The sequence below is a fragment of the Microtus pennsylvanicus genome, chromosome X (assembly GCF_037038515.1).
Source record: "Microtus pennsylvanicus isolate mMicPen1 chromosome X, mMicPen1.hap1, whole genome shotgun sequence".
Taxonomy (NCBI): Eukaryota; Metazoa; Chordata; class Mammalia; order Rodentia; family Cricetidae; genus Microtus; species Microtus pennsylvanicus.
The window spans coordinates 13,632,476-13,650,176 of NC_134601.1; the positions used below are offsets into that span (position 1 = coordinate 13,632,476).

General features: G+C 35.4%; 1 protein-coding gene across 12 annotated transcripts in view; it reads left to right on the plus strand.

Moving 5' to 3' along the window:
• The window catches only part of Fmr1 (fragile X messenger ribonucleoprotein 1), a 42,296-nt gene that overhangs the window by 17,318 nt on the left and 7,277 nt on the right, over window positions 1–17,701 (plus strand). For 6 of the 12 annotated variants that reach the window (XM_075958816.1, XM_075958817.1, XM_075958819.1 and 3 more), the window contains exons 6-13: window positions 4,644–4,737; window positions 4,821–4,937; window positions 7,068–7,238; window positions 7,351–7,429; window positions 11,068–11,177; window positions 12,955–13,089; window positions 13,578–13,640; window positions 15,782–15,868. In XM_075958816.1, coding sequence (XP_075814931.1) covers window positions 4,644–4,737; window positions 4,821–4,937; window positions 7,068–7,238; window positions 7,351–7,429; window positions 11,068–11,177; window positions 12,955–13,089; window positions 13,578–13,640; window positions 15,782–15,868 — 856 coding nt within the window. The remainder of the gene's footprint in view (window positions 1–4,643; window positions 4,738–4,820; window positions 4,938–7,067; window positions 7,239–7,350; window positions 7,430–11,067; window positions 11,178–12,954; window positions 13,090–13,577; window positions 13,641–15,781; window positions 15,869–17,701) is intronic. The other 6 variants (XM_075958818.1, XM_075958820.1, XM_075958822.1 and 3 more) reach the window with 2 other exon arrangements.

The following is a 17,701-nucleotide window of genomic DNA, read 5'->3' on the forward strand; positions in this document are numbered from 1 at the left end:
ATTGTTTTTTACTGCTGAGTAGTACTCTTAATGTGTATATATTCCACACTTTCTTTATCCATTCTTCCATTGAAGGACATCTAGGTTGTTTCCAGGTTCTGGCTATTACAAATAATGCTGCTATGAACATACTTGAACAAATGCTTTTGTAATATGATGGGGCATCACTTGGGTATATTCCCAAGAGTGGTATTGTTGGGTCCTGGAGATAGAGACAGAGACCCACATTGGAGAACCAGAATGAGCTCCCAAGGTCCCAATGAGGAGAAGAAGGAGGGAGAACATGAGCAAGGAAGTCAGGACCGCGAGGGGTGCACCCACCCACTGAGACAGTGGGGCTGATCTATTGGGAGCTCACCAAGGCCAGCTGGACTGTGACTGAAAAAGCATGGGATCAAACTGGACTCTCTGAACATGGTGGACAATGAGGGGTGATGAGAAGCCAAGGACAATGGCACTGGGTTTTGATCCTACTTCATGTTCTGGCTTTGTGGGAGCCTAGCCAGTTTAGATGTTCACCTTCCTAGATCTGGATGGAGGGGGGGAGAACTTTGGACTTTCCACAGGGCAAGGAACCCTGACTGCTCTTTGGACTGGAGAGGGAGAGGGAGGGAAATGGGAGGCTGGGAGGAGGCGGAAATTTTTTTTTCTCTTTTCTTTTTTGTTTTTTTTTGGGGGGGTTTTTTGTTAATTTTTTTTTTTTAGATGTTGAAAAAGAAAAAAAAAATTCCACCTCCTCCCCGTTTCCCATTTCCCTTCCCCTCCTCCCACACATCGTCTCCTCCCCCCCTCCCTACCCCTTCATTCCCCCTCCTTCTTGAGAATGAAGAGCAGTCCAGATTCCCTGCCCTGCGGGAAGTCCAAGGTCCTCCCACTTCTATCCAGGTCCAGGAAGGTGAGCATCCAAACAGGCTAGGCTCTCACAAAGCCACTTCACGTATTAGGATCGAAACCTAGTGCCACTGTCCTTGGCTTCTCATCAGCCTTCATTGTCAGCCATGTTCAGAAAGTCCGGTTTCATCCCATGCTTATTCAGTCCCAGTCCAGCTGGCCTTGGTGAGCTCCCAATAGATCAGTTCCACAGTGGGTGGGTGCACCCCTCATGATCCTGACTTCCTTGCTCATGTCCCTCTTCTGCTCCCCATTTGGATCTTAAGAGCTCAGTCCAGTGCTCCAATTTGGGTCTCTGTCTCTATCTCGATCCATCGCCAGATGAAGGTTCATATCCAGGCGGATGACTATGTGATTTTCTTTGGGTTCACCTTCTTATTTAGCTTCTTTATGATCACAAATTAAAGACTCAATGTCCTTTATTTATGGCTACAAGCCAATTATGAGTGAGTACATCCCCTGTTCATCTTTTTGGGTCTGGCTTACCTCACTCAGGATAGTGTTTTCTATTTCCATCCATTTGCATGCAAAATTCACGAAGTCATTGTTTTTTACCGCTGAGTAGTACTCTAATATCTATATATTCCACACTTTCTTCATCCATTCTTCCATTGAAGGGCATCTAGGTTGTTTCCAGGGTCTGGCTATTACAAACAATGCTGCTATGAACATAGTTGAACAAATGCTTTTATCATATGATAGGGCATCTCTTGGGTATATTCCCAAGAGTGGTATTGCTGGGTCCAGGGGTAAGTTGATCCGAATTTCCTGAGAAATCGCCACACTGATTTCCAAAGTGGTTGCACGAGTTTGCATTCCCACCAGCAATGGATGAGTGTGCCCCTTTCTCCACAACCTCTCCAGCAAAGGCTATCATTGGTGTTTTTTATTTTAGCCATTCTGACAGGTGTAAGGTGGTAACTCAAAGTTGTTTTAATTTGCATTTCCCTGATCGCCAAGGAGGTTGAGCATGACCTTAAGTGTCTTTTGGCCATTTGAACTTCTTCTTTTGAGAATTCTCTGTTAAGTTCAGTGCCCCATTTTTTAATTTTGTTAATTAGCATTTTAAAGTCTAGTTTCTTGAGTTCTTTATATATTTTGGAGATCAGACCTTTGTCTGTTGCAGGGTTGGTGAAGATCTTCTCCCAGTCAGTAGGTTGCCTTTTTGTGTTAGTGACAGTGTCCTTTGCTTTACAGAAGCTTCTCAGTTTCAGGAGGTCCCATTTATTCAATGTTGTCCTTAATGTCTGTGCTGCTGGGGACATACATAGGAAGTGATCTCCTGTGCCCATATGTTGTAGAGTACTTACCACTTTCTCTTCTATCAGGTTCAGTTTAGCCTGGTATTGAGGTCTTTAATCCATTTGGACTTGAGTTTTGTGCATGGCAATAGATATGGATCTATTTTCATTCTTCTACATGTTGACAACCAGTTCTAATAAAAAAAATTAAAAAAAATAAAAAATAAAAAAATAGAATGTTTTTAAATTCAGTGAACTTTGGCAAAAGTAGTTTGGTTGCAGTAAAGAAGGGAAAAATGTTTTTTCCTAGTTATATACTCAAGCACATTTTGTATTTGTTTAAGCTTACCTTATATTTAGCTAAAGTGTATAATATACATCAAGTTCTCTAAAACAACTTTTTTCATAAGTACTTAATATTTTGAAAATGACAAAATGATAATTCTATCAAAAGTTATGACCATGAAGTTTTCTCCTGATGCTTTCCTTTTTTTTGATAAAATATTTTCAGAAAAATACATACTTGGTTAAAGCCAAAGAGGTTTGTAAAAGTCCTGTCTATAATCTTTTATCTGGAATAACGTTAAACACTTCAGATAGGAGATTGTTTTTTTTTTAAAAGGGGCATTAAGTCTGATGTGAACTTCTACTGTAGATAAATTTCATATTCAGATTACATAGAAATCCTCCTTAATTTTAGAGATGATATATGCAAGTCATTATTTTATGCTTGCTGCTCTCTTTCAACATACTTAGCTGATTTACTTTAAAAGAAAAAAGAAGAGAAATTCAGACACCCCATTCATCGTAGTTAGTTGTTTTTTTCCTTTTAGTTTTTGGGGGCCCACTACCCAGGTCCCAATAAATGCACACATGGAGACTTATTCTTTCATATAAATGCCTGGCCTTAGCTTGGCTTGTTTCTCGCCAGCTTTTCTTAAATTATCCCATCTACCTTGTGCCTCTGGGCTTTTTTACCTTCCTTTATTTATATATCTTTACTTCTTATTCCATGTCTGGCTGTGTGGCTGGATGGCTGGCCCCTGGCATCCTCCTCCTCCTCCTCTTGTCTCCTGATCTCCTCCCAGATTTCTCCTTCTATTTATATTCTCTACCTGCCAGTTCTGCCTATCATTTCTCCTACCTCACTATTGGCCATTCAGCTCTTTATTAAACCAGTCAGATGTTTTAGACAGGCAAAGTCACACAGCTTCACAGAGTTAAACAAGTGCAATATAAAAGAAGGCAGCACATCTTTGCATCATTAAAATAAATGTTCCACAGCATGAACAAATATAACACATCTTAATATTCCACAACATCCTGTAGCTTATCTCCATAAGTTTCAGTTTGGTCCATGAACAATATTGACTTATGTGTAAGCAAAATCAGGAATTACACAGAATGTAGTGATTCCACTAAATGTGGCTTCTTCAACTATCTAAACCTAATAGCAATTCCTTAAGAGCCTAACTGTTTAGCCAGGTGTGGTGGTACATGCTTATAATCTCAACATTCGAGGGGTAAAGGCTTCAATTACATAACTGCATTTAAGGCTTACCTAGGATAACATGATGAGATTATATCTGCAAAAGGGAGGGGAGGAATGAAAAGCTAGAGCTCGTGAGATGACTCTATAGGTGTGTTTGTTGCCACATCTGACAACCTGAATTTGATTCCCGGGATTCACATAGTGGGAATAGAGAGCCAACAACAATAAATTGTTACTTTATCTCCACATGCATGCCATGGCCCACATGTGCCCACATATGTAACATGAAGGGGGGCATTTGTTGTTGGGGTTTTTGTCCCGCCCTTTACCCCCACAACTCTTTAGCCCCAAAGAAAATCACACATAGGTCTCCATAAATTATAAGCTGATTGGCCCATTAGCTCTAGCCTCTCACTGGCTAACTCTCACATCTTAATTAACCCATTTTTCTGATCTATGTTAGCCATGTGGCTCAGTACGTTTTTTTCAGTGGGGCAGATCACATCCTGCTGCTTCAATGGTCTGGGCAAGAGTGGGAGGAATCAGCTTCCTCCTTCCCAGAATTCTCCTGTTCTCATTACATCATTTCTTCCTGTCTGGTTTTTCCCGCCTATATATCCTGCCTGGCCAATCAGCGTTTATTTATAACATGATTGACAGAATACAGAAAATTCTCTCACACCACACTTACATCATGTGTATGCTAATACCATGCATGTGATGGATAAAGAAATATTTTAAAAATAGCTAGAGGGAGGTGATACAGATGCAGTGCCATGTATGAAATTCTCAAAAAAGTATTAGCTGCTTTTTTACCCTTTCTTTATTATATCAGGTATTTGCTTGGACTATTTCAAAGATGTATAATAAAAAAACATAACTTTTATCAAAATCAAACGTTTTTCAATAAAAGAAACTAATATAAATCCTTGATTTGTCTTAGTGTAATTCTGTCTGCATATATTTGTGCTAGTGATTGGTGATTGTTCATGTTAATGATAAATATTTTTTATTTCTAGGTGTGCCAAAGAATCAGCACATAAGGATTTTAAAAAGGCAGTTGGTGCCTTTTCTGTAACTTATGATCCAGAAAATTATCAGCTGGTCATTTTGGTGAGTGTTTTGAATGGTAGTTTGGTTTATTCCATTTGGAATGTTTGCTTTGGTAACAGTGTTGTTAACTTTAAATCACTCAGTCCATCAATGAAGTCACCTCAAAGCGAGCACACATGTTGATTGACATGCACTTTCGAAGTCTGCGCACTAAGCTGTCTCTTATACTGAGAAATGAAGAAGCCAGTAAACAACTGGAGGTATGTTCCTTTCCCTAGCACTGATGGTAAAGCTGTCCAGAAATAACTGTATAGTTTTCAAGTTCAAGTATGGGCAGCTTGTTTATTTACGATTTCCTAGTTCCCTATAGTTTGGGAGGTTAAATTGTACAAAGTATAATACTAAAGTTTTCATGCCTGATGTTTTGAAATTACACAGCGGTCATGTATTTTAAGGAAATTTTGAATAATTCATTTTTACCAAAAGTTTGACAAAGCTGCTATAAAGTGAGACAATGCTTCTATGTAACATTGTTATCATTAAAGTACTAGAAAGTATTTAAATATCTAATCTTATTCCTTTCATTATGTATGTTTATCTCTGTTTAAAAGGGTATAGAACTTCTTCATTCTAATTGGTTGTCACTCTTTAAAACTCCTGTCTTCAGATTCCTGCCAGAGGCTATTTCCCTAACTTACTATTTCGTCTCTTAAGGTGCATTTTATCTACTTTTATTAATCCTCCAATAATTGCCATCACCATACATTTATTTTCATTGATATTAACTATCTAGTACTTCCATCCATTACCATAGAAACTAAATGGATTTTATTTTAATGTACCAGCTCAAGTAGATTTCTGACAAATTGAAGAATCCCTCATCATTATTCATTTTGTTAAGGGGAATCATCAGTTGATATAGCAAAAGAAAGGGGGAGTTTCAAATTGCAGTTTAAGAGAAAAGGTAGTCAAGGATATGAAAACTGCCACTTTCTAACTTGATGTGTGATTGGTGAACTCTTAGCAGGAAAGGAAAAATTTACTTTTGTTTTCCAAATGACCACTGAAGTCTGATCAGTTTTTTTTTGTTTTGTTTTGTTTTTTTGTTTTTGTTTGTTCTTATTCTTTCTTGATGTCCCCCATGTTCACAATTTTGTGGTTTGTTTAGTGATTTTCTTGTAACTTTTAGACCACAACAGCCTTCTTAATGTCATTATGTGTATTATGAAAATGTACTCCTACACCTCTTCTTAAGCATCTAATTCTTCTTGAATACTCTTTGCCATATTTTTAGTTTATGTGTGTCCATAAATTATCAATGGGAAGAATGAACCAGGCTAATGAATCAAGATCCAAAAACGTGGCTCCTTGGAAAATCTTAGAAGATTTTGTACACCTCACTACTATTATCTTAAAAATAACTTTTCTTTTAAATTTCTTACATTAGATATATTCATTCATTCAAATTATCAGGTGTGTTGAATAATGATAAACTAGTGTGCATGAGTATTTTCTTCACTACTAATATTAAAGGGGTTCATATATCCTTATAAAAAATACCCATTGTTCAACATGAGCCACTAATCTGTTTGGTTTTCATTAATGGCATGCTAGAACTAAACATTCAATTTTGATATGCTACTTAAAGACAGTGATTATCCACATATGTGGGTATCATTGGAACTTAGTTTTGTCATCACTGAATATTTTAAAGAGTTCATCAAGCTTGTGGATCCAGATCACAAAGTCTTACAGACTCTGAACACATATGCAAAACCAGTTTGAGAATTCTGTATATTCTGTAAGTGTTCACTTAACTGATCAACTAGAAAATTTTAGATTCCTTTCCTTGGGTTTAGGGAGTGGGGAGTGTGTTGTTTTACTGACACATTTCAGCAAAATATTAAGATCCACCATACCTGGTGATGCGTTAAGAAAATGACACCATTGTTAGAAAAAGTACTAACATATCCATAATAAAAGTATACAGAATAATTTTTTTCCTTGCACATAGTGTTTTTAATTGTGTTAACTTAAATTGCAGCGAGTCTGTCAGACCTAGTGAGCTGTTTTTTAATTGGGATTATTTGTCTGCTTCTTAATTATTACATTGTGGATATCATTGAATAACAAAGGCAGCCTTGCAAATAGGCTTTCAAAAGTAACCTTGAAAAACTGTCAGGTTCTTTCCTGTTAACAAAAAAAATGTTAGTTGGCACAGAGCTTCAGTAGCCTAAAAATAAGTTATGTGTGATTTTAAAATTAGTTTTCAAGTAAAGCAGTTTATAGGACCCTGATATATAGGGTCAAGATAATTTACATGGCTGAGCTAAATGAAATTGTCTTCATAATTGATAAAGTATGTTAATAAGTTGTGCATTTTTCTTCAGAGTTCAAGGCAACTTGCCTCAAGATTTCATGAACAGTTTATCGTACGAGAGGATCTGATGGGTCTAGCTATTGGTACTCATGGTGCTAATATTCAGCAAGCCAGAAAAGTACCTGGGGTCACTGCTATTGATTTAGATGAGGATACCTGCACATTTCATATTTATGGAGAGGTAACTATTTCACTATATAATGCAGTTTGCCCCCCCCAAATAAAACAAACAGTATTTCAAATGACAAATGGTTTTTGGCTTGATACTACACCCACTCACCCCTCTTTATTAGGATCAAGATGCAGTGAAAAAGGCTAGAAGCTTTCTGGAATTTGCTGAAGATGTCATACAAGTTCCACGTAACTTAGTAGGTAAGTCAAAAATAACTTTATATATACCACAAAAATAAAATTCTGTACACATTTTCTCTAACAGTTAAGTCTCTTTCCCTCACTAAAATGTATAATCTAATTGGAGCAATCTTTGAAATGTAACCTGTTCCTACAGTGTTTAGAAAATATATACTCAAAAATTCTATCTTCAGAAGATATGCAAGAAATACTTTGTTAGTTCAGACTTATAAATGTTTGAAAGGATAAATTTTTGTTCCCAGCGCCCAAACCTGAACAATCACAGAGAAACTATATTAATTAGAACAATGTTTGGCCTTTTAGCTCAGGCTTCTTATTAACTAACTTTTACATCTTAAATTAACCCATTTCCATTTACTCCCACGCGGCTCATGGTTTGTTACCTCTTGCTTCTTGGGCAAGAGGCATCTGCCTCCTTTGGCAGTTCCATAGTGTGTTTTTAACTCCACCTACTCTCTCTTTATATCTCTTCCAGCCTGGCTATAATCTGCCCTGCCATAGGCCAAAGTAGCTTTATTCATTAACCAATGAAAGCAACACATATACAGAAGGACATCCCACATCTTAGCATATTTTTATCACAGCATTAATTTTTTTCAGAGTGAATGAGAATTGAGGTCTTTAGTTTGGTGATATCTGATAAAATCATAGCATTTGTGTCAGTTATCTGAGTTCAAGATCTGGATATGTTCTACTTAGATCTATTAAGTTTGAAATATAAATTAACTCAAAATATCCTTAGGATTTTATGGAGTTGGAATCAGTGGTAACTCAACTCCTCCTTTTGAGTTGATTAATGTTGTTTCCTAATCATTAGTGTAATGGATATTAGTATAGGAACTCTTTACTGGCATTCCCAAATAATTCAGCTGTGTTTGAGAGAGCATACCAAAACCAGGTATAGCTTTATATATTAAAAAAACAAAATGTGTTTTGAGTTTAAGTTTATAAATGAGATTCAGGCATATAGCCTCTTAATCTCTTATAGCTTAAAATGAACAAACTTCCTATGTATTTTATGTACATAGTTTAAAAGATTTGTAGGCTGCATTTTGTCAAAGTACAATCATAATCGTCTTCCAGTGTCACATGTAATATATATTTTGGTTGTTTTTTTTTCAAGACAGGGTTCTCTGTATAACAGAGCTCTGGCTGTCATAGAACTCACTCTGGAGACCAGGCTGGCCTCAAACTCTGAAATCTGCCTGTCTCTGCCTCCTGATTAAAGACATGTACCACCATCACCTGGCATTCCAGTGTCATTTTAAAAGAACTAGAAATAGCCCAGTGTTCAGGAGATAGGCATAAGAATCACAATTCAAAGGCAGCATGGGGTACAACTAGCAAGAGCCTAACTCCAAATAATATCACACTATTTTTCCCATTAATAAAAACAGTTTTAAGATAAAGTACAAATACTAGCAAAGTTAGTAGCTCACATGTATATGAAAACAGAAGTATGTGAATGTAGTGTTTTTGTGGTAGCACACATATCAGTTGTATAGAAGATATATACATAGCACAGGATGAAGTAATTATATTAGACCTGTGGATGTCCATTTAGTTTATTTTGATGGTGCTATGGTAGGTGAAATGCTTAGATGTAATTGGCAGCTGTGTGACTTTGGACATCTGGTTTAGCTCTTGAGAGTAAGAGTCTTTTACTTCATTTATCACATATATGAATGTGGTAATGGTTCAGCAGCTTAATTGAGGTGTGAGTATGCGTAGTACCCAACACAGTTTTGGGCAAAGGAGGAAACTATATGTTCTCTTTTGTATATCCATAACTACTCCATTTCATCAAGACAGAATTATAGTAGATTGTTCCTTTTGAATTTGTAAATAACTACAATATAGGATTAGACTGTTACCAAAGAGGAAAGAGAGATTATATCTGTAGTCTTGCATTGAATATAGAGGATGTTTAAAGTTGTTTTCACCAGAAAGCCTGTTGCAATAAATCAGCCTAATTGAGTTCTCTTGCTGTGTTTATACTTTTAGTAAATGAGAGAATTCTGTTTGGGGGAGGTATGCCATAACAATGGGAATTCTGGGCTTGTTCAGAAAGCATTTTTCCCTAAGGTCTGCTAGGCAGGAGTTCAGGGGAGATGTAATCAGTATTTCATGAGTTTTGTAGAGTCTCACCTACTGATTTATCTGTTTTTCACAAGCCCTCTTTAGTATGTACACCAATTTATCTTCCTTAAAAATTTGCTTTTTCTTTATACACTTTTACAATGAGTTTGTTTAGTCACCAGTACTTAGGGTAGTCAAGGTATTTTCTTAATGGAAACATGCTAAAATACCAGTTTTCTGTATGCTAATTTATACCTTTATTAAAATCAACATTTATGAATATATAAGGACTATACAGGAAAAACCAACCGGGAAGACTTAAGGTAGGTTTTCTGTATATACTTGGTATTCATATAAAGAAGAGTAAAGCAGAAATAATTAATAACAGATTTAAATTATGAATCCTGGTTTAGTAGCTTGAGTTCTGGTCTCTAACCACTGACCAGACAGAAAGAGCTCATGGTAGAATAGTGAAGAAGCCATACACAGCAAGAATGTCAAAACTGTGGCTCTGATTACAAGATCCATGAATCCTTCTGCAAGAAGATCTTTTGCTAGATTCTTATTTAGACTAGCTGTAAGCAACTTTTGACATCCCTTTTCAGCAATTTTGCCTCAAATTAGGAGGTAGAATAAGCATATAGCAGCACTTCTGTCATGGTTTGTATAAATGCTTTACGTTTCATGGCTGAGTCCTTGGACTCTGGTATGCCACATACATAGGTTTAGAGAATTATTAGTGCTTAATTTGTAAATTCTTACTTTACACTGATGTTTCGTGGTGACTGAAAGCAGTCATGCCCCAGTTTTGTATATAATTGAATTTTATAAAATGAGGCAAACAATCAAGTGGTATTTATTACTAGTACTTGATTCTTCTAAGTTTCAACAGATGTTACTGGAAAGTATTCCTAAGCTTTTTCATCCGATTTTGGAATTATCTGGAAGTGTGCTTTACCTATAAATATGCTACTCTGAATTGTCACTAATGCAAAGAAATAACATTCTGTTAGTAACATTGACATGAAGAATTTTTGTCCCTTTTAGATATTATGATAGCTTCCTAAGCTCCTTTGAAATTTAAGAAAATATCATTTGCGGATGTGCCATACACAATTCTAAAATTAGTTCCTACATATAAATGAGGAAATGTGAATCAGAGCTAGATAAGGATTGGCATTGTCAAATGAGAAAATACATTTGTTATCTTTCTTTTTTGTAATTCCTTTTATAGAGCTTTCCGGAATGGTAAATACCAGCAAGTTTAAAGCATACACTCTTAGGTGAAATAAGAGGTTCTCTTTGAATTACTTTAAAATTTCAAAATTATTCCATCAATTCACAAGTATTAATCAATTGTAGTAACTGACCAAAGGAGTTTAAATAATGACCTAATCAAAGAGACTAATTTATAATTAAACTATCTTCTTAAAAACTTCTGTTATTAATACTATAATCCAGTATGCATATATGAATGTGTAAGATAGTTAATAGTGGAATGTGCTTGTAGGATTTGAGTATATCTTCTTAAAGCCAAACATGAATTATTTATTTTTTAGGCAAAGTAATAGGAAAAAATGGAAAACTGATTCAAGAGATTGTGGACAAGTCAGGAGTTGTGAGGGTGAGGATTGAGGCTGAAAATGAAAAAAATGTCCCACAAGAAGAGGTATGTAATAGTGCTTATGTTTCTGGTTTGTCTATTTTATTTGACTTCCTAATGTAGGAGCCCCTGTATTATACCCATACAGTTTTTTTTTCCTTTTTGTGATTCTGAGAATCAAAACAGGACTTTGACCTACTGGGCATGTGCTCTAAAACTGAGCATGAATGTAAATGTTCTGATTATCAGACATGCATGATACTATAGACAATAGACATATCTGGTTTGGTTTGGTTTTTGGTTTTTCAAGACAGTTTTTCTGTGTAGCCCTGGCTGTTCTGGAACTCACTCTCGCTCTGTAGACCAGGATGGCATTGAATTCAGAAAGATCTACCTGCCTCTCCCTTAGGAGTGCTGGGAATAAAAACATGCACCACCATCACCCAATGTCTATATGTTTTCTAATGCTGGACTTTAGTCATTTTAACCTATATTTGTCTTATTTTGTAATGTTATAAAGGGTAGTCATGAAAACATATCACTAGGTTAGCCATTAATGACAAGTAAATAATATATATAGAAAGCCTTTGTAAATGCTTTTGTTTGAAGGTTGTGTAATAAGTGTGTTCATTCTGCGTGTGCTTTTTCTGCACATAAGATCGCTTCCCCTAGCATCCTATTTGACTTTTATAACCCTCATTCTTATCTACCTGAATATATGCTTATTGGTAGTTGTTGAAGTGTTTATATGGAGCGTGGGAAGGGAGAACATGACCCTTGATGCAGTTGTACTCCCAAGATGCTATCTACTTTATCTTTAAATGAAAAAAAGTGCAGTTTCTTATCTTCTATCTAAAACTACTCTTACTTTCCTGCCAATTCACTGTCTGTTTTAGCTATGTTGCTTCAGCTAAACATCTTTAATACATTTTACAAAATGAAATGAGTGTCTGTATCTGAATTAAAAATAATTCATGTGAAATGCAACCCTCTAGAGGGACTATTGTCAATTAGTGATCATTGTGAAAGCCTGTCCTTTTTTTCAGTGCTGTAGCCACAGATGAGTTGTCTGTGCTCCATCGAATAACCCCCTTCCTGTACTCAGGCAGGTAGCTCTTCTAAACTCAGTGGATCAACACACTAAAAGAAGACACTGTCAGTAGGTGACTTTGAGAAAACAGTTTCTATTGGTGCAAGAGTGAAATGCAAAATAGGAGTATGGGCGATAGTGACTTAAATGCGTCATATCAATTCATGAAGTAGTCAAACAATAAAAATTCAAAAAAAGATACTATCCACACACAGGGTCATAATGTACACATTAACTAGCTAGCCTTCTTTTGCAAAAGATAATTTTAATTGAAGTTAAATCCACTTAGTGTTTTTTAAGATTTATTTTTATCTATTAAAATGTGTGTTGTATGTGTGTGTGTGTCAGGGAGAGAGAGAGAACATTGGAGAGAGAGAGAATGGATTCCCTCAGGTTGGAATTGCAGGCACTTGTGAGTTGTTTTACGTGGGTGCTAGAAACCAAAGTACATGCTCATAACTTCTAAGCCATCTCCTCTAGTCCCTGATTTGGCTTTAAATTGCATAATTTTTACCCCTTATAATTTTATGTGTCAAAACACTTCATAGTAATCTGTATTCTTAAACATCATCCTTAATGGGAAAAGGTGAAATTTAAACATTTTGATTGTTCCTAATATGTTGAGTTATAAGATATCTTTATAAATAATTAAGTGGCTGTGCTTAAGAAAAAGAAGTCATTGACACAGTACTGGAACTAAATAATTTTAAAATTGGTACTTTTTTATCTTTTGTGTTTTATGTTTTTATCAAGGAAATTATGCCACCAAATTCCCTACCTTCCAATAATTCAAAGGTTGGACCTAATTCCTCTGAAGAAAAGAAACATTTAGATACAAAGGAAAACAGCACCCATTTTTCTCAACCTAACAGTACAAAAGTCCAGAGGGTAAGAATTAATTTGTCACCTCTAACCACACTAAAAGTAGTATCTTTGGCTCAGATGCCACAGTTGGTATTTGAGCTTTTTTTTCTCTGGTTAGATTTGTAGGCTACTCATAATTCTATATTTTCACATAAGATTGATACCATATAAGATTACAAACCAAAGTAATGGATATTTTTTGATTTATTCACAGTGACAAATCTTAAGCTGTAAACCTAATGGGGTCACTTTTTTCTGTTGAGGGTGGACTTCTTTTTTTCCATGTTGTAACTCCTTAAATTTTGCAGGTGTTTTAAGTCAAAGTGTACCTTCTTTTAGATATGCTAGTTACTTCTTAAAGTCATATTTTAGAAACTGGTTTTCACTATTAGAACTAACCTAACTATTTAGAAATGCGTTTAGAAGTCCTGCAGTGAAAGTCCTGCGTTCAGGCTTCTGTGTATCGTTCATTATAGTTAATCACATCACTTGCATTCCTTATACTGCTTTAGGTGTTAGTGGTTTCATCAGTTGTAGCAGGGGAACCCCAGAAACCTGAACCCAAGGCTTGGCAGGTAGGAAACCATTCCTTGAAAAATACATTTTAAGTTGATATTTTAATGTTTATTCCCCTTGTTAAGAAAGACTACAAATGAGCCTCATGGTTGGGGGCTGGTGGAGGAATGTTTGTGGGTATTTGGATCCACGGCCCTGGTCTAAATCTCAAACAACTTCATTCCACTTAGAAGGTTTCCCCTTACATGTCCAGTGTCGTTTCCCACCAGTCTTCCCCCTGTGTCTCCTAGGAAAGGTCTTGGAATTCTCTGAAATTTATCATAATCTTTGCTGCTTTTCGATGTGTGCACTTGAAACCCAAGTGTGGGTTTATTCTACCTGGACTGTTCTTTCTCCTGCATTTGCCATATCACTTTGACCCTGTTCTGTGTGAAACGTTCCTCGTCTACCTACCACAGGTCTCCCACCTGCTCCATGCTCCTATGTGCTCAACCAGAGCATAATGTTATTAGATGTTTTCTTGTTGGTTTCCCCAACCACACTGTAAACTCATCGAGCTCAGGGTCCCTAACCTGGCCTTTGAGAATTGCTTACAATAAGGATGGTATGAATTAGAAGGGACTAAATGCAAAAATGCCATTTTATACAGAGAACTATAACTACAAGTGGATCAGATACTTCTTTCTGCTGTGTATTCCACTTCTCAGAACAGAGAATGACTTTGTCCTAGTATTGGTATTATATTTTTTTAGTTTATCCAGATATTCTGATGGGGCACTTAAAGTACTTCCTGGGTACTTCAGTTTGTACCATATCATAAGAGAAAATAGTTTTAAATGATGTTTTTCAGATTCAGCCTAATTAAATCTACAACACAAAAATTTAAAGCCTATTTTGCTAATTACTTGGAAAGCATGTAATATTCCATCATGTGATATTTGACACTTGGAAATAATACAGCTGATGCCTCTGTGACTGTGCTAGTGAGAAACAGAATAATATACAATTTGATGGGGCTGGGGGTTGATTTTTATGTATTGTAGTACAGAAGAGAAAATCAATCCTTACAGGTTTACAACGGTACTTGATAGTTCAGGTAGTCATTGTTTCTAGGAGGCAGTGCCTTGCCTACTAGTTGATAATCAGCCTACAAGCAATATTTTCTGATGGTTCAGGTTTGTTCTTCATCAACAGTAACATTTCATGTACAGGTATAAAGAAAATTTTGTGTCCTTCCCTTCCGATCTTGAACATACTGTATACTGAATGCAGGCAGGCAAAAGGATCCCAACAATTTCTACATGTACCAAGAAAATGTTCTTTAGAAAAGAATGACACTTTCCTCAAGGGACAGCTTCTTGGCCTCCTATAACTTTTAGCTTTGCCAAACATAACCTGTAATACTTTTCATTAGTAATATGTGAATACCAATAACCATGTATATTTCTTCAGTAGCAAAATAACTGTACTGTTCTCAACTTAGAATGTGTCTTAATTGTCCCCTCTTTGTGCACCTGTAGCTAGGCCTCCCTACTGGTTGTGATGTGGATTTTTTTTTTTTGCTTCTTTTATGCTGATGAGGATAAGTATTTAGACTGTACCTTTAAAATTATCCCTGTATTAAAGTGGTATACATAGAGGATTAAAGGTTTTCTCATGATTGAATTTTGTAAGACTTTCATAATATATTTTTGTTTTTGTACAGATTATGTGCTGTGTTTTAATTTATTCTAATTTTCAGTCATGGTTTGAATTCTGTTGTTTGGTTAGCAAATTGAGTTTGTTTGTGTTTTCATTTGTGTCTCTGGCATCTGAATTTAAACTAGATTTGATTTAGATATAACTTATAGTAAATTGATCAAAACATAAGTATTCTTATTTACACTACACATCTCATTAAAGCTTATATAATTTTTAGTTGTATGTTTGTTATTTTGCCAACATTAAATGATAGTCTTTTAAAACCTTCTGGTTTTTAAGGAATCACTATATTGATCTGCCCTTATTCAGATGTAAAACCTGGTTTTACATATTGATTTATATTTTAAATAGATGTTTGTTTGCTTGTTGCTTGGCAGACCCAATGGTACAGATTAAGTGTGAGTGTGTGTGTGTGTGTGTGTGTTGTGTTGTTTTGTCATTTGTTTTTAGATTAATCATCACTAGTTCTTTAGGTTTACTCTTCCAATTTCTTTTTCAGGGAATGGTACCATTTGTTTTTGTGGGAACAAAAGACAGCATCGCTAATGCCACTGTTCTTTTGGATTATCATCTGAACTATTTAAAGGTAAGAACAGGATGATTTTTAACTTCTAATCTTCTTGTGCTAAGTTATTACAAGCTGTATAGTAAATCTTTCCAAAACTATGATCTCTCTGAGCTATGCATAACAATGTATGATCTTGTAAAAAGTAATAAATATTCACATTGTTTTAGTTCATTTCTTGATTTTATTTTTTGTAATTTTTTTCATTGTAAATCTTAGGGCTAATATCCCAGTTTTAATATATTCCTATATTTATGGTTATTCTTCTGTTAAACCCTTAGAGTCAACTTAGGTGTGTGTGTGTGTGTGTGTGTGTGTGTGTGTGTGTGTGTGTGTGTGTGTGTGTATGTGTACAAAAAAAGCTAGAAGGTTCAACTATATTAAGAGGTATATTAAGAGGATATATATTTGTGTGTATATATCCTTTTTGTGTGTGTGTGTGTATACATAATCTTCAATATAGTTGAACCTTTTAGTTTTTGTGGATGTTTTCAATCTAAATTTTGTGTCTATAGCACTTGCATTTGTTGTCCCTCTTATGTCATTTATTAAGGAAATCCTAGCATGTCATTATCTTCTGTTTAAATGTTTACCCTTCATACTTTTCTCTATATTATGTTAATCAAAATAAAAACTACTGTGTCTTATTGTATATGCTCATCTTACTGTTGTTACTGTTATGCCTCCTTTAGTTTGCAAGCTGGGAAGTAGGAACCCGGAGGCTATTAGTGAAAAGAGCACGGGATTGGCAATACAACTATGAACTATGTGACTTTAGGCAAGTCACTTCCCTACACTAAATGCTTTTTCAAATTCCCTTTGGCACAAATGTCATAAAATTTAATGAAATGAAATCTTAACTGTTTTCATTTTTATAATGTCTTATTTCTGAAAAAATACCTAATACCAGAATTATTACATAGGTCTTTTGAAAAAAAATCTATAAAATAAATCTAAGTTCTATTTCATTTATGATACTATCTCAAGACGTGTTTGCTGACTTAAAGAATAAAATGTGAATGAGTCTGCTAGTAAGAATGAAAGGAAAAACGGTGCAGTACCTGGTCATTTTGTTCATTCTTAATCGTGGTCAGTTAATAAGTAAAAGTGGGAAGGTTTCATCCAGCAAGGTTTGCATGGGTAGGATGCCACTTTGATTTGCTTATTTATTTTTTGTTGGACAGTGTGTTTTATGTGCAATCTGTTGTATGTGTTTTCATTTATAACGTTAGCTAAAATAATTACTAGATAGAAAGGACTGCATTGTATCATGTCCTTGTTTTTTTCAATTAATGCTCTTTCTTAGATATTTTAATTTATTTTTCTCTATTAAATATCTTGTCTGATTATTGGCAGCTGTCCCGTTGCCATGCTCTCCATCACCAAATCATCTTTTGGTTGGGTCTGGCATCTCACCAAAACTAACTGCTTTGCCTAAGTAGAATAACCCTGGAATTCATTTTGTTATTCAATATCTAGATAACACATTCCATGAGCTAGAAATATACTTTTAGGGAGAGCCACTCACTTAGCTATAGCCTTTTCTTTTCCCTACCCAGTTTATTATAGATTCTGGTTTAGAGAACAAGTAAAATTCACTGTGGATTTGTTCTTAGTCTGACTCTTTTTCTTTCCCAGATGTCAGAACGAAGATTTTGACAACTTAGATTTTGTGGCCTCTTCTTGACTGATACACTGAATATTTGCTGTAGTTAAAGATCTAGCTAATAAGTGAGATGCTCATGGGTATGTTAGAAAGTCAAGGGTTAATATGAAGTTTCATCTGGATTTAACAGAATCCAAATTATTGCACACACTGTGTTTAAGGATCTGTCAGTGGATTTTGGAGTTGAT